This window comes from Crocodylus siamensis, chromosome 1 (genome assembly GCF_052110815.1).
Source record: "Crocodylus siamensis isolate JL-2025a chromosome 1, ASM5211081v1, whole genome shotgun sequence".
Lineage (NCBI taxonomy): Eukaryota > Metazoa > Chordata > Crocodylia > Crocodylidae > Crocodylus > Crocodylus siamensis.
In genome coordinates this window covers 297,835,742-297,861,196 of record NC_143395.1, presented here as the reverse complement: position 1 = coordinate 297,861,196, position 25,455 = coordinate 297,835,742, and the positions used below count along the sequence as shown (strand labels likewise).

The 25,455-nt window shown below is 42.5% G+C and overlaps 1 protein-coding gene across 7 annotated transcripts in view; it reads left to right on the top strand.

Annotated features, from left to right (window-relative positions):
- The window catches only part of CHST10 (carbohydrate sulfotransferase 10), a 28,484-nt gene extending 5,521 nt beyond the window's left edge, over positions 1-22,963 (top strand). The window contains exons 2-8 of one of the 7 annotated variants that reach the window (XR_016438327.1): positions 2,136-2,273; positions 9,156-9,253; positions 13,158-13,392; positions 16,777-16,882; positions 20,388-20,643; positions 21,927-22,041; positions 22,231-22,963. Coding sequence is in view for 3 of the 7 variants with exons in the window: in XM_090020473.1 (XP_089876599.1) it covers positions 2,174-2,273; positions 9,156-9,253; positions 13,158-13,392; positions 16,777-16,882; positions 20,388-20,937 (1,089 nt within the window). In the remaining 4 variants the exon portion in view is untranslated. Of the gene's footprint in view, positions 1-2,132; positions 2,274-9,155; positions 9,254-13,157; positions 13,393-16,776; positions 16,883-20,387 lie in introns of all 7 variants that reach the window. The other 6 variants (XR_016438326.1, XR_016438324.1, XR_016438322.1 and 3 more) reach the window with 6 other exon arrangements.
- The last annotated feature ends 2,492 nt before the right edge of the window (positions 22,964-25,455 follow it).

The window sequence follows — 25,455 nt, the reverse complement described above, 5'->3', positions numbered from 1 at the left end:
CACCCATGGGCTGGATCTGGCCCACCAACTGATTGGATCTGGCCTGCAGGTGGACATCCACTAGTTGTTTGGAATCTGGCCCAGAGTGCTCTGCCTGGGGCTGAGCTGAGCACTACCCAGGCAGCTACAGCAGCAACAGCAACAGCCCCATGTGGGAACGGGTAGAGCTTGACCCCATGCAAAGCGCTGCAGGGGCAGCTGTGGGCTGGGTGGGGGCTACTGTACATGCCCCCTGCCCCTCCCCTCCCTCACCCACTTCCAGCCAGCTCTTGGGACCTAGCACCTGTGCACCCACACTCCTCTAACCCCTCCTCCAGATGCACCCCACCACCCCTACAATATACAAGAGTAAGGCTTTATTTTTAGCTATTATGCATTCCCTGTTATATACACTAGTCAAAAAAACATGAATCAGGACAAACTTTTTTTTAATTAAATTAAAATATGTTACAGTAAATGGTTGATTTTTAAAATATGATTTTTTTTGTATATGTTTTGTTAAAATCATACCTTCTAAAAGATCTTGTGTACAGCCCTCGACAGCTCACCAAAACTCATTAAGTGTCCCTCTAGCCAAAATAATTGCCCACCCCGGACTTAGCAGACTAGCAGCCCTAAGCTGGGTACACCCCCTTGCTTATATTATAGTATAAATAGTGTTATAATCTCTTGCTGCTATTTATTAGTAGTAAAATTGCATCAAAACCATGGGGCTTGAGGAAGGGCACTGGATGCCTGAAAGTTTGTCCAACAGATCTCTCAACTCTACAGTTGGTTCAATAAAAGTTATCGCAAAAAATCCTTGCCCATCAAAACTTGTGATTCTCAACTAGGGTGCCACAACACTGTGATGAGCTTTGAGATCCTTTAGGGGTGCTACAGGATGCCATGCAATGTTAGCACTGTTGGGTGTACACATACGATTCATGTGATAAACCTAACAAATTCAAATAATCCAAAGTATTAAAAAAAGTTCTGGGTGGGGAGGGGGCAGCAGCCTGGATCCCAACACAGGAAATGGGCCCCACTCAGGTGGGTCCTAGACTCATTTGGGATGGGGTGGTAATGGAAGGGTAGCTGCATGCTGAAAGAGCTGTGTGGCCCCTGCTTGTGGTTTCTAGAGGGCTTGTGCTCCAGGGGCCCTCCAAGAGCTGCATGTTTTTTCAATCAGAAGCATAGCATTACCCCTTCCCCAGCACCTGGCTACCCCTATGTTTCTACCCCTGGGCCCATATGAGCCTGGAACCTGTAAACTAGAGTCCCTGGGAGGGAGGTAAAATCAATGAAGTGGGCTTTCTGGGGCAGGGCTTGAAAAGCAGTGCAGTTGAGGCTGGCTGGTGTGTGAGGGAGGCACCCAGCTCCCAGGAACCACAAGCAGGAGGCCATGCAATAACTCCAGTATCTGGCTAACCCCCTTCCCCATCCCCTGCATGAGCCTGGGACCCTGCTGTTCAGGGAAATGAAGCAGGGAAGTGAAAGTGATATAAACGCCTTCTGCTGTCACATCACTCCTGCAGACTCTGGTCTTGTAGGCCGGTGGTTCTCCATCTTTTTTTGTACTAGAACCCATTTGTAAACGTCAGTGGCCAGTCCCAACCTGCTGCTTCCAACCCCTAGGCCCCAGCCCTCCCCCCCCATGGGTGGGGAGGGGTAATAGGGGGTCCCAAGCAGGCCCTGGCAGGCTGGAACTCTGCCAGCCTGTGAGGAAAAATCCACAGTTTCCAACATTTTTCCTTTTTTAAAATTTGTTTGTGAACCTTTCATATATTGCGACCCACGGGTTGAGAAATGCTGGTGTAGGCAATAGATGTTTGGGCAGTAGAGTCCTTACTGCATCCTAGAGCAACTCATTGCCCTGCAAGGGCTTGTGAGGAACAGTGAAGTTTGGGATGCCTGGAGGACTGACTGGACACTAGGCGCACAATGCTTTGTGTCTGCACATAACAGTGAATCAGTTCACAGAGGAACAGTTCAGAATAGTACTTTCCTTGTGTGCTTTTGAAATGTTCCAAGTAATTTAAAACATTCTTAAGTGTCATATACATCTAGATGCCTGGAGGTTAAAGTGCATGTAGAACAATCTAAGCGTTCCATCTGACCACACTATGTAATGTTTTGTTTTGTTTTTAAAGCAGGAAGCTGCTGAGATCTTATATGGCTCCTATCTGACAACATGCACCACCAGTGGTTGCTGTTAGCTGCATGCTTTTGGGTGATATTCATGTTCATGGTTGCTAGCAAGTTCATCACATTAACTTTTAAAGACCCAGATGGTAAGTTCAAGTTTAATTAAATTTATGTAACACAGAACATTGCTTAACGTTGTGTCCAAAAGTGGCAGTGTAATTGTTGTGCTCATCAGGGATCCCAGTACAATGTTTAGCATTTTTATGTAGGAAGATTTGAGAATGGAGTGGTATGTTCTGTGTATTACCAGTGTGCAACAATGCTAACACTTACGCAGTTTGCATTCTCATCAATAAAAATGTAAAAAACTAACGCTGCTACCAGACTCCTAAACTTGGGAACAGATGGGATCTCATTTTGCAATTCTGCTTTGCGATATCCAGGTTCTCAAATCAATTCTATTCAGTATTATGATGTGGTTTTTATGAGTTCAGTAGAGTTACATGAGCTGTTTTACTGCTTCTGAATTTCACGTGGATTTTTTTGTGCCATTTAAATACTTGCCCTTCCATTCTAATTTTTAGAAAAGACCATAACAAAATTGGATTTGTAGTGCACTTAACCTTACTTTCTTTGCTGTTCTGCTTACTTTCAGATTTATCTTTGGCTGTGTGAATGACAAACAGCTGATAAACTTTTGCTTAGCCTAAGTAGCCCAGATAGTATTAGATTGATAAGGAGTTTAAAGCCACTTGATAACACCACCCAGTGTGCCACGTTCTCTCTGTGTACTTGTGAGTTGCTGTTATGAAGCAGACCAGCAGGGAGTATATGATGAAGGCAAGGACATGATATGCAAATATTGTTTCGGAGTGTGTTTGCCTTGTCAGAAAACATCTGTATTTCTGTATCTTCTTAGAAACGTAAATATACTTTTGAGGAGCAAAATCATCAATACAGTTCAATGAGTGACACGTCAATGGACAAATGCCACACTTCAGTGTGACAAACCTAGTGGTTTCTGCAGTCTTATGAAACAAGGCTTACAGATTGTTTGTTGGAAAAGTAAATCTCTTAACTTAAGACTTTTTAAGAGCTCTGTTACGGCTTCTGCAAATGAGCTGATCTTGGTTTAAGTAGGTAAATGTTTGAATCCTTTATACTATGCCAGTTCTTACTTCCCAGCAGTTTCTTCCAACGAGTGTTCATTTCCAGCAGGGAACATGAAAAGAATTTGTATGCCATTTATTATTTATTTGTTTCAGTCTTTTATTTGGAATACCCTCTGCACTATTTTTGTTTGTTTGTTTGTTTGGACACCAACAGTTTTTTCCCCTTTTTTCCTTTGCCATTCAATACTGATTCCTCCCTTCCTTGAATTGTTACTGGAGCAGAGAATGGTGCAATTCCCTAGGCTCCAATCCTGCAAACACTTAAGCACACAGTTAACTGTACACAAAGTAAATAGTGCTATTGATTTCGGTTGGACTAGACATGTTGAGCATGTGCTCTAAGTCTTTGCAGAATCAGACCTTTGCTTATTTTATTGAGTAGCTGATACTGGAGATAATACTGTTGTGTGAGGACAAGCCGGAACAGTAAGAGTTAGGAAAAGGCTGCTGCAAAGAGAACATGCCTACAAAAGAATGGCTTGGGAAGAAGAAGGAAAGCAATATTGATATACTCTAATTTTTTATTATTTGATACTTATAGAAAAATGGTATAATGCCTTACCACATGTGAGTAATGTTATCTGATTCTCTAAAGTGAAAAGATGTCAGCTCTTTAGTGGGAGGGAGTAAAGGTAAAGAATATTCATAATATTTTAAATTAATCCTTTTTAACAAACCAGATTTGTTTTGTCTCTGTTGCTTTAAAATTATTGCTTTTTAGGTCCTTTTATTTCTCTGTGGCTGCCAGCTCTCTGGGTTGGTATTTTTATCGATGTTTTGGAAACTGGGCCTTAGTCCTGGGATGACTGCAATTTGGTTTGGGTAGACTGCTTTGCTTGCTCAGATTCTTTGGTTCAACAGTCCTTGTCCAGGATGCTAGTTGTAGAATTAGGGCTGTAATATGGAAATGATTCCCAGGGTTCCACTTTTGTTTCCAGTGAAATGTGATTCACGGTGTCTTTTTTACTTTGACTTTTTTGTTCTATCTGTCTATATCCTCAACAATAAATTTCTTCCTTTCCTTTCACTTCCTTGTTTTTACATATTTGTTCTTTGTTTTGTTTCATAAGGAAGATACAGATTCACGTATGTGCATGCATATAAGTACACACATACAGAAGCAGTTATTCTCAAAAGTAATCTTACTCAGCTAATGAAGATTCCAGTTATTTGCATCTATTTTTATTTAGCAACTAGGTCTGGAATAAAACTGTCAACTGTCTTTTGAATTGGAGTTCTGCTTTTCACATTTGACTGAAAGTGGCATTTTTTTTACCTCTATTTTTTTTCTTCTAAATTGCCTAAGCCAGTATTGTTCTTCTTCATTCAGGCTGTGCTACATGATATGTTGCAGACTGATTCATGGGGCTAGAGTAGAGAAGCAATTCTTGCCTTTATTTGTCAAAACACTGGCTCCAATAGCATCCTCTGGACTTCGGAAACCCAACCTTTCTGTGCAAGAGGGATGAGGTAGCAGTCTGATGAAACTGCATAGTTTATTTTTTTTCTGCTCCTCACCATGGTTATTTTTACCTTTGGCCTCCAAACGTCTCCAAACTTTACCCCTTATACATGTGAGCACATTGTGTTTGGGCAAGCTGCATGTGGATGTGTGTGCCATAATACAGAGGGGATTCAGATTTCCTATGAAGGCTTCTCAAGCACGTGTTTCTCATGCATGAATACTGTGGTACAGTACTCCATTCCAGGTTGGATCTAGTATGCCAGTGTGAATGGGAGGAGGGAACAAGATTTGCTTTCATGTTGGACATATTGGAAATCTGGGCTGAAGCTGCCAGGGTGAAGTTCAATGCCCACAAATGCAAGATGCTACATCTTGGAAAGAATAATCAAAAATACAGATACGAAATATGTGACACGTGGCTGGATGGCAGCACTATGGAGAAGGATCTGGGAGATCACAGACTCAATATGAGTCTGCAGTATGATGCAACTTCACAAAATAAAAATGCAGTTTTGGTATGCATCACTAAAAGCATTAAGTACAACATATGGGAGGTGATGGTGCCTCTCTACTGGGCACTAGTTAGGCTTCGTTTATTGTGTGCAGTTTTGGGCTCCACATTTGAAAAAGGCCACAGAGAAGTTAGAGAGGGTCCAGAGGCAGGTGACAAAGATGATGAAGAACTTGGAAAACAAGTCAAACAAGGAGAGGCTGAAGGAGCTAGGCATGTTCCGTTTGCAGAAAAGGTGCTGAAGAGGGGATATGATAACAGTCTTCAAATACTTGAAGGCCTGCCGTAAAGAAGATGGAAAGCACCTTTTCTTTCTTGCTGTAGAGAGGAGGATGTGGACCAGTGGCTTGAAGATGCAGAAAAGTAGGCTTAGATTGGATATCAGGAAAACCCTCTTCCCTGCAAGAACAGTGAGGCAGAGGAATAGATTGCCTAGGGAAGTTGTGGACTCTATTATTGGAGGTATTCAAGAAGAGGTTGAAAGGCCACTGGTTGGGAATTATGTAGGGGTATCTGTGCATAAATTCTATGGGTATTTTCCATGCCTCTGGGCTTTGCTGGTTGCCAAATGGGGCTGGGAGGGAATTCCAGTCTCTTCCCCAACCCCCATGCTCCTTCATGTGTCAGGGGTTTTTTTAAGCCTTCCTCAGAGGAACTAGATGTTGACTAGGGCTGTGTGAAGCTTCATAGTTTCTAGGGTCCGAAAGGACCTGAACAGATCATCAAGTCTGACCCCCTGCCCTGGGCAGGAACGAGTTCTGGGATCATAATAGCCCAGTCAGATATCTATCCAACCTCCTCTTGAAGACCCCCAAGGTAGGGGAGAGCATCACCTCCCTTGGGAGCCCATTCCAGAGCTTGGCAGCCCTAACCATAAAGTAATGCTCCTGATATCAAGCCTGAAACTACTCTCAATCAATTTGTGGCCGTTATTCCTTGTTATCCCAGGTAGTGCCTGGGGGAAACAGAGCCTCACCTATTTTCCGCTGGTCCTCCCTGGTGAGTTTACAGATGGCCACCAGATCCCCTCTCAGCCTTTTCTTGTGGAGGCTGAATAGATTCAGGCCCTTTAGTCCATCTTCATAGGGCCTGGCCTGCTGCCCCCAACCACGCGAGTGGCCCTCCTCTAGACCCTGTCAAGGTTACCCACGTCCTTCTTGAAGTGCGGCGCCCAGAATTGGACGTAGTATTCCAACTGTAGCCTGACCAGCACCACATAGAGGGGAAGGATCACCTCCCTAGACTTGCTTGTGATGCATCTGTAGATGCACGACAAAGTACGGTTAGCCTTACTGACTGCTTCCTCGTATTGGTGGTTCATGTCCATCCTGGAGTTGACGATGACTCCAAGATCCCTTTCAGCCACTTTCAGTTGCTGAATTGATTCAACAGATATTTGGCCCGATTTGGTGGCCAAGTCTCTGAATTTGAATTGAATCAGGAGAAGCTTTAATCTCCCTGAATCGAATTGGAACCCTCTGAATGGTTTCAGAGAGATTTGGAAAGATTCAGTGATTTGGCCATAGACACAGCTTTAAATATTTTTTCTATATACCTCAAGGTACCAGGTGGCTCGTGAATGCTGAGATGGTGGGGGGGATGGAGCATCCCACAGGATTGTGGGGGGTCCCCAGCACGCTCGGAAGCAGACCCAGAAGTGGACTAGAAGCACTTCTGGTCCACTTCTGGGTCCGTCAGGGAGCATGCAGGGGGACCTCCCCTGCACCTCCCCAGCTTGGTGACTGGTGCCTCCTGGGTCTGGGGAAGGCACCCGGGGTCTCCCCATGGCTGATTGCCATGTACGTCCGGTCCACTTCTGGATTCACCATTGAGCATGCGGGGACGGGGGGCAGGGCCCATGCTCCTCTGGGATGCTCCATCTGCCCCAGCATCTCAGCAATCACAAGCTGCGCCTAGTACCTTGAGGTATGTACAAAAAACATTTAAAGCTTTGTCTGTGGCTGAATCTCTAATTCTCCAAATCGGCATCGAATCTTCAGATTCGGATTGGGGAAATCAAATCGGAAAAGTGATCTGAATCAACAAATCAAATCACTGTCCCTGATTTGGGCTGAATCCAAATCCAAATCGAATATGTCCCGTTTCGCACACGTCTAGTGTTGATTGCAGCTAAGGCTGGGGATTTAAACTGGGGTGTGCCAGTGTTCCGTCTGGGAATTAAACTCAAAGTTCTTGGCTAGAGGGTCTTGCTTCTGTTCGGGGTCAGACTGATTACTATATTTGGAATCAGGAAGGAGTTCTACTCCATGGCCAGATTGGTAAGGACTGTGGCAGTTTTGCCTTCCTCTGTAGTTGGGGGCAGGAGGGGGTGGTGGGGTGTGGGCCCACTTCCTGGGATCTCTTGAGCATATATTAACAAATTTACAGCAGCAGTATGCTAGCTGTCATAGTCCCCCTGCTTTACCTGTGGTACATTAGGGTATTATATCTTGTGTTGTGTGGTTGTGTTGTGCCAGGGGAAGCTGGGTTAGATTCACAGATTTCATAAATGTTAGGGCTGGAAGGGATCTTGGAAGATCATCGAGTCCAGCCCCCTGCCCAAAGGGGAGGAAGTCAGCTGGGGTCATAGGATCCCAGCAAGATAAGCATCCAATTTGCTCTTGAAGGTGTTCAATGTAGGTGCTTGAACCACCTCCAATGGCAGGCTATTCCAGACCTTGGGGACTCAGACAGTAAACAAATTCTTCCTTATGTCCAGCCTGAAATGGCCTTGCAGTAGTTTATAACTGTTTGACCTCATCATCCCTTGGGGCGCTCTGGTGAACAAACGTTCCCCCAGATCCTGGTGGTCACCCCTGATAAACTTATAGATGGCCATCAGATCACCCCTGAGCCTGCGCCTTTCCAGGCTAAAGAGCCCCATAGCTCTCAGCTTGTCGTCTGTTTTCCTGACCTCTGATCATGCGTGTGGCTCTTCTCTGGACTCTCTCAAGCTTCTCCACATCCTTTTTGAATCGTGGTGCCCAAAACTGGACACAGTACTCCAGCTGCGGCCTCACCAAGACCGAGTACAAGGGGAGAATGACGTCCTTTGTATTCTCCATAAATATATAAGGTAAAGCTAGCAGTCAGTGTTGTCCTAGAATCTGGGCTATAGAAATACTATATGTGGGGTGCATCCTATTTTACACCCTTAATTTGGTCACAGATTTTCAGCTGCATTAAATTAGTTCAAAAAGGGGAATACCAACTAAATCTCTTTTCTTATGAGCCTAGTGACAAATGAGAAATTGATCTTACATCCTTAGGTAGTGGCAGTATGTGCTAGGGGAAGCTGTTCAGCAGACAAAAATGCCTTCATCAATTATGCTTTGGCTATGTTGAGTCTGTGAATTTATAGTAAGAAAACCGGTACACAAAAATGAGCACAACCTGATAAATTAATTTTTTATTTGGCCACATTTTTTTGAGTTTACTTAACCAATAGGCTCAACAGCAGATTTTTTTTTATGGTCATTTGTCAACTGGACACAATTTAAATGTCATACATTACATTACTGACTCAAGCACATTTGAAATGACTGTGTGAATCTTTTGTATTGCATTTAGATTTATGCCATATGAAAGATTAATACTTCCATATACACTTTGGAAATGAAAGCCCGTGAAAATATAGGGTCATATTCATCTGTGATGGAATGTTGCTGAAGTTACACCAGGGGTGAACTTGACCCATGACCACCAATATCCTGGAAGCATATGTTCTCCAAAATATGAGAGAGATTTGGCTGTGTTTGTTTCAAGTACTTTTTGGAGTGAGTGCTCAGTTGTGTCTGATGCAAGAAGTGATACCAATGATTGACTGTAATGCAGAAGTAATTGTCTTTTCCTGTAGCTCTTATCTCTCATTCTTCTCTAGAATATGGTGCCAAGCAAGAACCATTAATGCTGACAGCTTTGACAAAAATGGAGAAGGTACAAGGACCAGAGGAGAAGCGTTTGCGTGAAGAATTCCAGGTACATGCTATTGAGATGTTTGGAAAAAATAGGGAAAATTCAGCTTTAATGAAAGAGTCCCTTACTTGAAGGCACAAGCAGTTGTGGCACAGGACATGCTTAATTGCCCTTTTATTTAGATAAGTAGAATTCCTAGAGTTCCTAAGTTTTCATGGTTTATGCTTGTAATTTATGGTTATAAACTGCCCTGCCCCACCACTCCCACTAAGGTAACCTTATTTTCTAATGTTGATTCAGCTTAAAAATATGTTCCTATCTAAATGGAAACGTAGCATCACCTCTCCTTTTTAAAGATAGACTGGCCGAAGTAGTTGCTCTGTCTTTTGCATAGAGCTCTAGATTCTGCTGTCATACATATCCTAATCCTGAGCTGTCCTGTTGCAGTCGTTTTGCAGTCATTGTCCAGATCCTGAGGGCAAAATTTGGCTTTTGTAATCAAATGATATATCTTTCCACCTCTGGTTTCTTTCTTAGTCTTCTTGCTAAGTCTCTCCACTTTGATTTTTTCTCTTTGCTTTTTCCCACATTGCTGCCTTCATTTTCCATCCTTTTCCTAATTGTACTGTCTCTATGTTCAAGATTTTACTTAAGTAGAAAATAATTGCAATAACGTTTAGTACAGGTTGAATTTTGTAGTGAACAATTCCGAGTGGTGGCAAAATGGACAAAACATGCCTGTCAGATTTGATAAATGTATAGGTTAAACTCGTGTCTTCAATGGAAATAGAATTTGAGGTTAGTTTTAGAGTGAAGGAATACATTTTTTTTCCCACTGTCCCAAATAAATCAGATTAGGCTTTACTTTTTTGCCTATACAAATTGAAATTGAAATAATTACCAAAATGCTCAAATCAAGAAAGCTTTGGTTTTTTGTACCTTGGTTTAAGGATGGAAACATTTTGACTGCATAGTGAGTATTCATAAACTCTGCTCTTGTATATCTGGGAAAGGGTGATGAGGTGTTTAGACCCAAAGTGGGTCTCCCTCATTATGTTCTAACAGTTTCAGGGGAGAGAAGAGGGGACTCCAGAGGTGTCAGTAGCCAAGACATAGCCAACACTGTAACTAAATTGTGTTAATTGGACTTTGGCCTGCTGTTAAAATCCCCAGATCGGTAAGTTAGGTCTGGGGCAAAAGTAGAATCTCTCTCACATGTTTGGATTTCCTGAAATATTCAAAAAAGATGAGTTCAGTGGAGTCCCTAGAACTTTCCAACTTTATACTGTTTTTGTAGTAGAAAGGCAAAGGATAATGGGAAAGCAGTATTCCATTGAAAATGAGTTTGGGAAAATTCACACTTTGCAAACCCACCCTTCCTAATCAGTTCATTTGACTCATCTAGTTGAACTCCAATGTCTGGGACCAAAGATTAATTGATTGCACCCCAAACATATAAATTATTGTTTTAAATAGTAATATCCAGAGGGGTGACTGGCTTTGAAAAGGTTAGCTTAAAATGGGGGAAAATGAGTGGCCATGTATTTTTTGTCCCCTCCCTTTAATGAAATATCTGGTCTTTTCCCTCAATGAGAGAGATCTTGCAGATTGATTAGTAGGGAGGATTATTGATAAGAAAAGGGGAATTCCCTTCCCCAACCAATATTGAGGATATCAAGAAAGCCTCTTTTTATAAGTAAAGAACTCTTCCCTTCCTTTTTGAAATAAAGAGAGTCATGACAGTGCTGCCAGGGCCTGGCTTGAGAACAGAAAGTTGGAGGAATTTAAAAATGAGAACAAGGGGAAATCATGGAGCTTGAGGTGAAGGAGGGAGGTATGTAATGGACCAGCAGCCTGGGGAGAGGATGCTCACAGAAGAAAGATTGGAAGTGGAGTAACAAAATAAAAGTGCAGAAGGACAACTTAAGAATCTTTGGAGAAGGGATTAGAAGAGGACTTTTCAGACTTCCTGCCGGCCTTTAGTCATACCCCTCCAACAGACTGTAGATTTGTCACTAAAACCCCATCTACTTCATGTGAGATTTAGAGTATATGTCAGAGATGCCCTTCTTCAGAGGATCAAATAATAATTTAAGTTTAGATCTCACAGCACATGCTTGGCCTTAAGTCTGTGTTTCTGATAACTGTTTTTCTGAGCCATAATGCTTTAGCCTTAGAGCCTTTTGCTTATGGCAAAAAGGCCATAAGCTTGATTGACCTGCAAGGTTGGTAAGACAACTTTGTCTGCTGAACTTTTAAACCCAAACTGCTTATTTCAAGGTCTTAATCTGTGAGCCTGATTTTTTTTTTTAAAGCTATTTTCCTAAGCATTCCAGTATCTCTCTTTAACAGAATAAGAATGCTTTTTACCTATTTTTTGGAAAGCCAGTACCTTAAGTAAAACAAAGAACTGTGTAATCAATAATCATTTCCACCAGAAAGAATTTTGAGAGGTTTACCCTTATGTCTTTGTAAAGGAACAGTAAAATCTTAGTCCCCCCGCTTCCACTTTTTTCTTCTTCTCTTTTTTTGACTGAAAGATTTCTTTCTTTTAGGATCATCCTTCCTTACTCTGAATACTTCTAGTGCAGGCCTCTGCTTTCCCAAATAGTAGCCATGTGCAAGGACTTTTGCTCACAGTGTTCTAAGTGTACCAGTGAAACAGGTTCAAAATTTTGCAATTTTCAATTTGCTGCAGCTGGAAGAATTGGAAGCATTGGTGGAAGACATCATATTAGACTACACCTAGACAGAATGGTCTCTTGCCAACCAAAGGGTAGAATCTCCTTTTCCCTCCCCATCAATATTTAGTTTCTGCTGAATTTCTCCTGTCCTGTAGCCTGAAAATTGCCACTGGCAGTTCAGTAAATATATTCTTCAGGCTCTCAGAAAAGTGTGGTTTGTTCCGAACTACAGATCAGATAAGACCAAACCCTGTTACAGCAAGCCAAAAAGTGCAGTAGAGGAAGACTTGCAGTTCTAGATGGTCATTGGAAAAAGCACACCAGCACCAGTAGCAACACTGCTCAGCATTGATGAATCTAGGATTTTGAAAAAGGCGGTGGAGCTTGTGTTGCACATCATCCCATATAACATGAAACTTTTTTTCTCATTAACATTTTTCTCCAGTTATAGAGAAACTTGATGCTTTATTAATATGCTAAGGGGCTAGCACTATATTACTGAGTTTAAGATAAAAAGCAAAAAACAAATATAATTATTGGGATGTGCACTAATTTACTAGATTACACATACAGTTCAAAGAAACCACAATGAAATAGGCAAAAAGTAGTCAAAAGAGATCTCACTAGCCCTCTAGTCATTTTAGTTAAATGTATGTCTCTTATTCAGCTTCATAAAACAAAATTGAGCCTTCTTGAGCACCTTGACAGTACCTCCAGTACTTCACTTGCAGTCATTTCTACACCTGAGTTAATATTCTCACACTTGAGGTAAGGTTTTTAGCTAGAGTTAAAACAGTCTGCAGGGCTGTGAAATAGAAGAGAGACATTACTGGGAATGGCTAACAGAGCAAAATTGCAGAAGAAAGGATAGTTTGATTAGTGAAATATTGAGACTTAAAAAAAGATAGAGGATCATTAACAGATGTGGAATGGAGAGAGACTAACAGGAATTAGGGAGATTACAATGAACTGTGAAATCAATTGACTCTCTCAGCACTGCCTGAATAGAAAAAAAATAGGCAGCTGGTTTTAAATTTTGGGTGGGGCAGGAATCAAAGGTGAGGGGTGCAAGTGCACCACTTCACCACCTCCTAGATCCACCCCTGCTACTAAGAGATGGGCTGATGTGGCATCACTTCAGTAAATAGCCAATAATACTTCGCGGGGGAGTGTGCTGAGGGCACGGGGGAAGGAAATTGACACAGCTAGACTGATTTCTTGTTCTTTACATTTTGATATAAACGCAAAACACTTGCTTTTCTTTTCTTTTTTTCAATAATAAGCCAACTGGAAAAGTGCGTTCTGGAAATCTGATGCACCAACCTCTTATCCATATGGAAAGACTTGAGCTTCTCCGGAATGTTTGCAGAGATGCAGCGCTGAGAAATCTCTCTCATACTACAGTTTCCAAGTTCATCTTGGACCGAATATTTGTGTGTGACAAGCACAAGATCTTGTTCTGTCAGACTCCAAAAGTGGGCAACACTCAATGGAAAAAAGTCTTAATTGTGTTAAATGGTACCTGTTCTATTCTTAATGGGCTTTTTTGCTCAGGGGGAAGGACAAAACTATGGGAAAATGGGAACACAAATGGGAAAGCATTGAAATCAATTTCTTTGCATACTCCTACTAACTGTTACTTCATTCCAGTCGTTCATTTTTTGCAGTTCCTTTCAGTCCTTTTTGAATGTCCTCTTTAAAAATGTCTTTCTGCTAAAAAGAATATTGTTGTTTTGACTCCAAAGCAATTTGAGTCAATTTGAGGAATGACTTTTATAAATGTAGCAGGTTTGGTGTCAGGGCACTTCCTGATACACTTGTTTAAGATGCTGTTTACAAAGTGCTATAGTTCCCTAAGCCAAGGCATTTTTAAACTCTCTAGAATGGGAGAGTCCCTGTTCCCCCGAGCACTAGGAATAACGGCCACAAGTTGACTGAAAGTAGGTTCAGGCTAGACATTAGGAAGCAGTACTTCACAGTCAGGGCGACTAGGATCTGGAACCTACTAGATCCTAACCAAGGGAGGTGGTGCTCGCTCCTACCTTGGAGGTCTTTAAAGAGGCTAGATAATCACCTAGCCAGAGTCATTTGACCCCAGCATCCTTTCCTGCCATGGCAGGGGGTTGGACTTGATGATCTGCTCAGGTCCCTTCCGACCCTATCAACTATGAAACTGATTAACCTAACAATAAAAGGAACGCTCATAACTTCAGGTTTCTGGTCATAAATATTTATTTTTTCAATAATGCTATAAATTTCCAGGGCATGAGGCTGAAATTGTTATTTTGACTGCAGTTCTCCATTTTAAATGTGGCAGCTGCGCAGGTCTATAAAACTGAGATTTTAAGTGTATATTATTAATGAATCATGGCATGAGTTATCAGAGATCAATCAGGAAGTTGGGGATTATAGCCTGATTAGTGAAAATATATGGTAAAATGATTTAAAACAAGTCTAACAAGATTGCATTGTGATTTTTATTAAAATAACACAGCTTCATTAAATTATTTTAATAGCACAGGTGTTCACTCTTTCTCTATACAAAATAGCTTTCTACATGTGTGAAGTCTTCTGGTATGTGAGAAAAAATTATTTGCATCCTTTTGGCTTTATGCGAAGGTGTAACACATGCAAACGTGATTGAACACTTCAACTTGAACACAAGTATCAAAGGAAGGTGCATTCTCTGGCGTCACCTTTGTAACATTGCCATTGACATCCTTATGAAGAAAAAGTTCAAAGGGACACAACATGAGCATGAATTAAACCACAAGATGGTTTAATATACACAAGAGATTTTGCAAATGCCATCATTAAATAGTAAATGGGTATAATAATTTGGGGATAGCATAAAGAATATCCTGCAACTTGCAACTCAAGAATTAACTTGGAAAGCAAAGGTATATATGAGATAGTCTCAGTTACTTACACTGGCAGTACCCAGACAGTAGGGCTGTCTAGGAGAAATCACAAATTGGCAGTGTGGTAGTTGCATTTGCCAAACTGTAAGTAAGGTTGTCATTGACAATTTACACCTTAATGACCAGTACCAGAACATTAATTTGGATGTAATTTCCATCTTAACATAAGGGGTTGAAAGCTGGAACCCCACAGAGAGTATAGATAGATGTCTAAATGATTGTGAAAGCCACAGCTTGGGGAAAATACTAGCTATTAAATAGAAGGAATTTATAACATATGCTAAGATTTTTCTCTGAGATTTTTGGTATCTCTTTGTCTCCAAAGTTATTTTGAAAGGAAGATGGAAGTCAGTGATGCACACAGGCTAAGAATGAAGCTGACACAACTGCCGTGGCAGATGCTCTATTGTGCAGCTAGAAGACCATATAAAAAGTGGCTTACCAAAGGAATCCTCTTCACTACTCGGAGAGTACTTAGTGAAAATGAAGGGCATGCAAAGAGCAGCTCTGGGTTGCTGGTGGTGGAGGAGTGTTATTCTTTCCCTAAGCAATTTGTAACAGCACTGGAGGGATTAGATACATTTATTGGAAAGCTTTTGTTTAGGCATGAATGACAGGACTGGGAATTGGAAACTTTTGCCTCCAGGTTACTCATATGAACTCATGACAGTTGGATAACTTGAAGTTATTATTTGAGTGCTGTGGCCAATGGTAAGATATGTGCAATCTTGCTCTGGTTCCCAATAGATGAGTGCCTGGTAGCAAATACCAGCACTTAGTTTGACACTGGTGAGCTCAGCTCTCAAATTGTGGATATTTATGATTCTTTATCCATAATGGAGTTTTATTCTCCAGCTCATATATAGGGATCCAGCTGGGAATGGGTAGAGAGGTTTCATTTTTTTTATGGCTGACTAGTCTTGCATCTTTTGCAAGCTCTAAATTCACACAAGTAAACCATCAAAAAATGTAATATAGTACAAGCCCAAAATAAGTAGGATCTAGGTTCTGTGAATTACTGTGTCATCTTCTAAACTAAGCTTTTTACTGAACCGTTTCTCATCCTTAGTAGCTCCAGTGGAGGGTGGAAGCACTAGGGTAGGAGAAGCACATAGAACTGCTTGGTTTGATGATTCTGTACTTGTTCCAGCATTGTAACCTATTACTACTGTTGGGCAAACTTACTATGTAAGTAAAGGCAATGAGGGCAATGATGCCAGGCACCTGTACCATTTTTAGTTACTCATAGCCTTATCAACAGACAGAGTTCCTTTTGATTTCCCTAGTGCTCTGTATGAATATATCACTTTGCAGAGCAGAGTATGTAACCACATGGGGGAGAACTTAGTTGCTGATAAAGTCCTGGCGATGCTTCCTTATGATTGTATTATTAAAATCTGTGGATGTTGAATGATATGAATTTGTTTTAATTTTCATTTTAGTGTATAGGTGTTCTTAAAATGGGGCAGGAGGGAGAGGAGACAGCTAAGATACTGACAGCGAAGTGTTTAATGTTCTTGCAGTTCAACTAGAAGTTTACAGCATTTGGTTTTGTTTCCAACAAAAAATGAGAGGAAAAAATAACCCTTTTTCTGTTCCTCAGAGCTAATCTTCAAAGCCTTTCCAATTGCATTTCCTGGAGAGTTGTGCAAAGGGGGAGGAGGGCTTGGTTTTTATTACAGAAACAACCTGTTCACCACACATTACTGAAAGGCTTGAACTGATTTGGCTACAGTTGTAGTCATCGCATAACGAATCTCTGAAAGAAGTATTCTGTTAAGTGTTAACAGCTGTTAGCATTGTGGTCAGAATCTCCTGTTCTTTAACTACTGTAAATCCAGTAACCATAGATACAAGCAACACAGAGAGGGCGAAAATCCACCACTGAAAGACATGTTCTTTTGTTCCTTTCCTTTCCTTTCCTTTCCTTTCCTTTCCTTTCCTTTCCTGTAACTTATTCTATCTGTCTGATTTTATCTAGGAGCATTTTCTTCCATAGAAGAGATTCCAGAGAACATTGTGCATGACCACGAGAAGAATGGCCTACCACGCTTATCTTCTTTCAGTGACTCTGAAATACAGAAAAGGTGAGAGGTGATTTCTTAGAAAAGTTGGTGAATTTCCAAACCAGAAGGGGACATAATGAAACTGCACACTTCAAATTCAGACCTTGAACCAAGGAGGCTTTTACTTCTCTTATACCCTTTGTTCATCAGTGTACTTGCATTGGCTATGTGAATTCTGATGTTACCATCCCATGCCCATTTCCAAAGGGTAATTCCAGTGTGTAATTCAAAAGGGTAATTCCATATAGATCTATTTATAATGGTGGTCTCCAGTCTTTTGGTGTAGGAGATCACTTTTTGAATTAAAAAGCAACCCAAGATCTACTGTGCGCTGCCTCCCTCTACCCCACCCGTGTGTCACTCATTGGGGAGGGGAAAGAAGGGGAAGGGGGAGGCAGATCCAGGCAGAGGGAGAAAAAATTATTTGGGGGGCACGCCTCCCCCAGCAGGTAAGTCTGGGGGAGGAGAAAGGGCTGTGGAGGGGCGGGACAGATTGGGGCCCCAGCAGTGAGGGAGGGAGCAGGGCACAGGCAGGAGCAGGGGCTGGGCAGGGTGGGGCCCTGGCTGGGCACGTTGGTGGGACAAGTGGAGGCCCAGGGGTATGTGGCCCCCCCCCCCCAGACCTCTGTTTGTTCCCCACTCTTCCCGGTCCCTGCTCCTGCCTGTGCTCTGCCCTCTCCTTCACTGCTGGGGCCTCAGTCTGTCCCCCCCACCATGGTAGTGAGTAAGGGAGTGGGGCGGGGCAGGCCGTGCACAGCCGGGGTAGGGTGCAGGACAGAGCTGCGAGCAGCTCGTCTGGGGAGCGCATGCAACCCAGGAGGGCATGGGGGGGTATGCCCCCATATCTGCATGCAGGGCAGGGCAGGGTGTATTGGGGCTGGGGCGGTGCTGGGCTCTTCCCAGCGAGGGTGTTTGGCCACACTGAACTCAGACTGGGCAGCGGAGGCAGAGCTGGGAGTGGGGCTATGGGGGGAGGAGGGGCTGCAGGCACATAAAAATTCACCATAGCCCCCCCCAACCCCTTCCCAGGACTGCTGCCGCTGCTCATACTGAGCGCAGCCGGGCCCGGGCCCCGCCGGGAAGAGCATAGCATGGTGTCCTAGCCCACAGCGGCAGCCTACTTGTCCCCTCTCCTCCCCCCTCAGGGGGATGAGAAGTTTGCACTGAGTTCTTTCCGATGAGGGTGTTTGGTCATGCGCTCAGGGCAGGTGGTGACAGTGCTGGGAGAGGGTTGGAGGGCTACAACAAATTTTTGGGTGTCTGCAGCCCCTCCCCTGCCCCATAGCTCCGCTCCCAGCACTGTTGCTGCCTGGCCTGAGCATAGCATAGCATAGCATGGCCCCACACCCTTGCCAGGAAGAGCCCAGCCCCAGCTCGCAGCTGCAGCTTACCCTCCCCTGTGTGCACATCCGGGGGCAAATGCCCCCACTGGATTAGCTGCTTGCACCTCCATCCTGCTCCCACCCTGTCTGTGCAGGGTTTGTCCCATACCCTCACTCACCACTGCTGCAGCCAACTGCACTGCCCCACATCTCGGGGGGGTATGTGCCTCCCCATCTTTGTGTGGAGGTGGCTGCTATTGCAGGCTGGACTTTGCACCCCGAGCTGCACTGCAGCTGGTCCAGGAGTGGCTGTTTGCCATATGTGTCTTGCCATTGGGCTGAGCCACACCTGCATGTAGCCAGCCCTAGCAGGGCTTGAGGTGCACCTCTGCCCCATGTGGAGATGGGGGGAGGGGCACATGCTTCCAGGGCCTCTGCTGGGGTGCATCTAGCAGTGGGAGGCCCCCCCCCCTCATGGATGAGCACCTGGGCTCCAATCCTCCCACCACCTGGCTGGGCTGGGGTCCCACTCGCCTTCCTCTGCTCCTGGCTGGGTCACACCGTCAGCCCCTCACTGACCTTTCTCTGGCCCCCACTCCTTTCCTCCCCCATAGACTGACCAGCTGGGCTGGGGGAGGGGTATGTGCTCATGCGCATGTCCAGCCCCAACCCCCCAGCCCAGGATCGACCAAAAGAGCCTCCCTAGTTGACTGGTCAATCATGATCAACTGGTTGGGGACCACTGATTTAGGATATCTGTTTATTACTTAAGACCACACATCTTCAGGTTATTTTTGACAAGCAGTAGACAAATTGCCCAGAAGAGCTTACCATCTAAGGGTACGTAAGATTCTACCACCTTTACTCATGTTGATACCACAAAAATCAGGGCTGGGGAAGGAAGAGAGCAAGAAGCAAAATGTTTGTGGACACTTGGGAAGATATTTTTATGTGGATGGCTTAAAAAGTTTGTTGTTATATCCAAGGCCATAGCTTTTACAAGCCACTTTGAAGAGCAGGTTTTAGGTAAGGATAGCTCCTTAAGAGAGAGGTGACCCCAAATCTGGGAGCTGGTCCAAAGTCCATTAAAATTGTTGGAATAAATCCCAGTGTTTACAGTGGACTTTGAATTAGGGCTCTGGAAGAATCCTCTCCTCATACTTGGTCCTTGTAAAATCTCCCTTAGAAACTACTATTACATCCCTAAGGTTGGAGATTCAACTGTTCTGTCTCCAGTGAGCAACCCTGCTTAATACCTGACTATTCACTTGGAGGTGAGTGTTCTGAAGGTGAATTCCTGCAAAGTTTGGGTTGTTGCCTTTCAGACAATCACAGAGATTGGCTCAAGACCCAAAGCTAAGATTTGGTTAGCAGTCTTGTACCAAACTGACAAAAGATTTTAGTAGGGGAGCAGAGGATGGTGTGCATCTGGTTTGTGCTCCTGTCTAATCCTACTGTGTTAGTTTAGGCAATTGAAGGCCTGATCCATTGTGCAGTAAAGTTGATGAGAGTCCTTTCATTGACTTCAGTGGGTATTGGATTGAGAGGTTACCCATGTAGGGGGAAATACTGTCTCCACTTGCATGCATTTTGCCTCTCTTTGTTTACAGTAAATTAAAAACTAAATCTTTACTGATGTCAAAACTAACTGCGAAAAAGTTATAGTTCTGAGTATCATCATGTCCTGTCAGGTATGAAAGTTGTTTTTCTAAGCTATGATGAAGAAATGTATTTCAAAATTTTAAATAAAAAGTAAAAATTGTATTTTATATAGCAGTAATTTGTCTGGCCAGCTGGCAGTGAGAGCTCAGCTCTTCTGTATGTTCCACTGTGCTTGTCCCAGCCGTTGTGGATCACTTTCTGTATTTTTGTTCTTATTTGCACCTGCATTTAGAAGTTCAGAGCTGTTCACTGTTCATGGGATTCAGCCCTCTTTTGTCAGTGAGGAAGATTCAGTTAATCCTTAAATTATAGAAACAAAACTAAACCTTCCTTGTTTTTACATGTTTCAATTCTTTGTGCTCATTAAAGTAAGTAAAACATTTTAAGCCTTGCTCATTGTAATAACTGCAAGTAATGAAAAGTGCGTCTTAAGAACCATGTTGTTACAGAAGTCATCATGTTTCATCTAAGTTTTATAGCTCTTCAGTAACTTGTTCACTTCTTCCATCTTTTTAATCCGTGTTATTCCTTTTTTCCTTTAGATTGAATTTATACTTCAAGTTTTTTATTGTAAGAGATCCATTTGAGAGACTTATTTCTGCATTTAAGGACAAGTTTGTCCACAATCCTCGATTTGAACCCTGGTACAGGCATGAAATTGCTCCTGGTATTATCCGGAAATATAGGAAGAATCGCACAGAGACCAGGGGGCTGCAGTTTGAGGACTTTGTGCGTTATTTGGGTGATCCTAATCACCGATGGCTAGATATTCAGTTTGGGGATCACATCATTCATTGGGTAACGTATGTGGAACTTTGTGCTCCATGTGAAATATCGTACACTGTGATTGGACATCATGAAACTCTAGAGGATGATGCTCCATATATCTTGAAAGCAGCAGGAATAGACCATCTGGTATCTTATCCCACAATTCCACCAGGCATAACAAAATACAACAAAACAAAAGTAGAGCGCTATTTCTCAGGAATTAGCAAGCGAGATATAAAACGCCTATATGCCCGTTTTGAAGGAGACTTTAAACTATTTGGATATCGAGAGCCAGATTTCTTGCTAAACCGACACCTAGATTAAGCTGGGAAGAAGTATCTATTAAATTAGACTATGGCATATGCACATCAGCTGCCACACTGGCTGACCTGAAACTGACCATTATTTTCTATCTTTTTGACTTTGCTCCATTTTTGGTGGAATATTTGTGGACAATTAGGATTCCTACTTGTTATTTACTGACCATATTTTCAGCATACAACATTGCAGTCTGTTTAGAATGAATCTATGTCGTCTAAGATATAAAATGCCACCTAACCCTTCTTTCTTCAGGGAGAAAGAGGAGGGACCAGTAGGTTGTAAAAGAAAATAAAATAGAATGCAACTGAAAAATGTTGTAAAGAAGGCAGTTCACTGGAGGTTAACTTTAGGCTCACCTTATGAAATTTGTGTAGTGTTGATACTTACTATTTACCAGACAGAATTGTGGAGTCTCCCACAAGCTATGAAAACTAGAGGCCAGTATAGGACCAATAATAAATGTGCTAAAGACAAACAAAAGATGTCCAGATTCTATTATGTGACTATTGTAAAGGTTGTGCTGATCTAATCTCATTTTTGGTTTTGTGTTTTTGCCACACTGAAAAATTATTCCAACTTAACAGAATTTTTAGTTCTATCCAGGAAGGGCTGATTTCAGAGGTCTTTTGTCTTTATTTTTGTGTCCATAGTGTTACCTATCCTTATACTGGTTTATCACGCCTCATAGTTGTTATACTTTTGTTTTAGTTGTTGACATCCAAGTTTGTGAGATGTCCAAAAACTTCAGATACAAATGGAGCATAGTTTCCAAGAAGAAATATAGGACTGCTGGGGAAGTAAGTTAAAATAAAGCTAGATGTATTTGCAAGAGCAATATAAAAGCCAAGACCTGCTCTTTAAATACTGTGCATTTTAACTTGGTTTATTTTCTAACTGTATGAGCTGCTAAGCTTATTTAATAAAGTTGTGATAAGAAGAAAGCATGTAAGAGTTGCCATAATAAATTGGACTAATGCTCCATCCCATTCCAGTACCCTGCCTTTCAGCAGTGATCAGTATCTGGTGCTTCAGATGAAAGGGAAATCTCCTTCTCAAAATGCTCTTCCCCAGCCCTAAAGAGGGAGGATTTGCTCTTGATGCTTCCAGGTAATTGTTGGCTGCAGTTTTCTAAAACAAGTGTCCAAACTTTGTGTCACTTTTAGGTAACTGAGCAACTTGCCATGTATTCAAGAATTGCACTTAGTTTTAAAGTTGAGACTAAATGAACATAACCATAACATTTACCTGCCTGTGTATTGTTCCTGTTTGATTAAGAGAAATCTTTATATTCACCAGCAATGAAAACCTGCAGTTGATCAGCTTAACTCTTGCAGTTAATGGGAGAAGAAAGCCAAAGCGACATTTGAAGATTCAATGATCATGTTTTGGTTCTTGAGCTGCACTTGAGACACTGCAGATCTAAAGGATGGATTTTGAATATTGGTATTATACTGATATCCAGAAACGTATAATGATGGTCAGTGTGGAGTGAGACTTCTTATGTCTAGCCCCTTTTGTATTTTTGATAGCTGCCTGTGGTGAAACCAAGGAAGCATCTTGTATTTATAAACTTAGGAAAAAAAAGAATATCCGTGCCAAAATTGACATGTGCTGCTGTCCACAAAAAAGAAAACCCTGTAGTAGCTGAAGCATCTTGACAGGGTGCATAATGTACAGAAGAATCATTTACTGTCCATTGTTAACAAGAGAACAGTTCAGGGCGACAAAGCTTGAAGGGCCCTTGTGTTTTTTGGAAAAAAGCAGCAGTTATTATGTCCTAGATTTGTTAGTTCTTCACTGATAATTAAAGGATATTAATAGCTCAATTACTATTTATATGATGTTTTAGCAAAGTGTATTGCTAAATGCATTTCAGAACTAATGAGCTGATTGATTACCTCTGCTGAACAAAACTGTAACAGTTTGAATAATGTATAGAATATTAAGGCCTTAAAGCTTAGTCTTAATAAATAAGTACAATTTCTGTGTCTCCAGCTAAAGATACTGATCACACAGAATATTAAAGTGTCTGTGTTTTTATTCTTTTTACTGATTCATTAATGTATTGAGTACTTGAAGTCAGTCGGATGGAAGGTGAAGAGACTTAAGTAATGTTACTGTTTTATCACCAGCTTTCTCTGTCTCATTTTTTTCCCATTTCATAATACTATGCATAGGGTCTTTTGATTATTGATAAACTAATGCTTACAGAGTACTTCTAGAAATATGATACAGTTGTAGGCCAGCCGAAGAACATACCAAATTGTAAACTACCAAGGGGAGAATGAAGAGAAGCAAAGTGAGGATGTAGAAGAAAAGAGTCTATCACAATTAAAGAACTCTTACATATAGGGGATTGAGTATGAAAGGGCAGGTCATATCGCTCATCAAAGGTAGAGGAGAGAATTAAAAGAATTGTGGACCAATGTCTCTAAAAAAACAAAAAGGAAGGTGACTAGAAGGTGTCAGACCTCAAATGCAGGGAAATAAAGGGCATTAGCAGGAAAGGAGCCATGCTTTTATAGTCAGTGACTTGTACATTGACAATTCTTTATCTTGTACTTTTTCCCTGATAGAAATCCTTCCTCCTTTCAAGCACAAAGGAGGCCAGTTGGAGCATTTCTTGTATATTAACATGCTGGTTGTTATAATTTCTGTAGTTAATTAGCAAAAACAGAAGAAAGTTGTAGAGGATGCATGCAGAATCCAAGGGACAAGTTGTAACTCCTAGTTCAGCATCTTTAGAAATGTATTGAAATGCCACACGTACTCAAATCCAACATGAAGGGTTTTTTTCCCCATTCAAATGGGAGGGGGAGAAACTCTAGGATTTGAGTACCAACTGAGGCAGGTGCTGCTCCAACTGGTCCCAACCCAGGGTAAGATGACATGGAGTGGGGTGGGGCATGGCGGGGACATCGTGCAGTGGCAGGAGAGCTGTTCTGGGGCAAGTGAGCCAGAGCCACTGTGCGCTCTATGATCTGGGCCAGAGCTGGAGCCAGAATCAGAGCTGCTTCACATGGTAAGATGCAGGGAGGAAGAGGGGAAAGCAAGTGGCCAAAGCAGGCACTAGAGGCAGACACTTGGGTTACAGGCAGCAGGGGGGCAGACTCACAGGGGAGTCCAGGGGCAGGGGACAGCCTGCTTATTCTGCTACTGCCCCAACTTTCCCCACTGCTGCTACTTTCCCTGCTGCAGCAGTAAGGGGTAGCAAATTTAAGATGATCCCCCAATAATTGCAATCTGTACGTGGAAAATTATATGGAAGGAAAGACTATGTAATCATGATCCCAGGTTCCTCCTGTGCTGACTAGCAAGCTGCAACTGGAAGTCCCATCAGCTGATCTGGGCTCTCAGCTGCAGGGATGCACCATCAGCTGATCGAGACTCCTAGTTCTGGGAGCACATGGTGCACCCCTGTAGCTGGGAGCCCCAACGGTTGATTGATCCCAGCCTTGAGAATGCATGGAGACTGAGAGCCCGGATCAGCTGAGGGGCCCCCAGCTATGGGGGCCACCCCTTCTCTACTCCCCCAAGGGCTGCCTGGCCACATGTTCAATTAATGGCATGATAGGAACCAGCAACACAGTTACTACATGTTTTTGTGTAATAACTGTGGTTTATTCCTCATTTTATCATACTATTAACTGCATTAGTGTGTGGCTGGGTAACGACATGATTAACTGGTTAATCATGTCTTAAGTGTAACCTGTGCCAGGGGCCTAAAGCACTTGAATAACTTCCTCATACACTGTCCTCATAGGATAGGTCACCTTGATTTTTTTCTTATGGCTTATGACTGACAAGATGGAAAAAAACAAAGAAGTTCTAATGGAAAATTTCCTTCCAGCAAATGTTGTTTGCCATTGTATCTTTGCTGCCAGAATGGTGATAGACTTACCCTTCTGAATTAGCGGTTAAGTTTACAGTGGCACTTCACAGAGCGCTGTGTAAGCCTCTCCACTCTCATGCAGAAGCTAGTTCATCTCATTCAGAAGCTTTCCACTGGCTCTGGTTCTGCCTTGCATACAACTTCATCTGGGTCTCTTTAATGTAACTTTAGTGTGTTGCTTTCCCTTAGTCATCTGTTGCAATTGCCTGAGGTGCCATGGGCCCATTGCCACCAGAACAGATGTACAGCTCTGAATGTATTATTGCTTTGTAACAGAAGTGGCCACAGAAGACCAGCAGCCATAGGCGTCTAGCTAAGCAGCTGATGGCAGCAGGCTGATACAACGCAAAGTACCTCCAGCAGCTGACAAACATGCTGCTGCTCAACACTGAGGTGCACTCAATCATCATTTCCCCTCGCTCTTGGCAAAGGCAGTAAGAGTGGAAAAAAAAAATTGTATTTGCCTGAAGTCAAAACAAGCGAGGATGCTGACAAAAATTCTAGCCAATTAATGTCTTCTAGTAAGGCAATGTTGAAGAAAGCAACTGATAATTGCCTTAAAACTCATATTTCATTCAAGACAACTGCAAGTTAAAGACTTAACGTGCTTTACCATTCCTTCCTGTAGA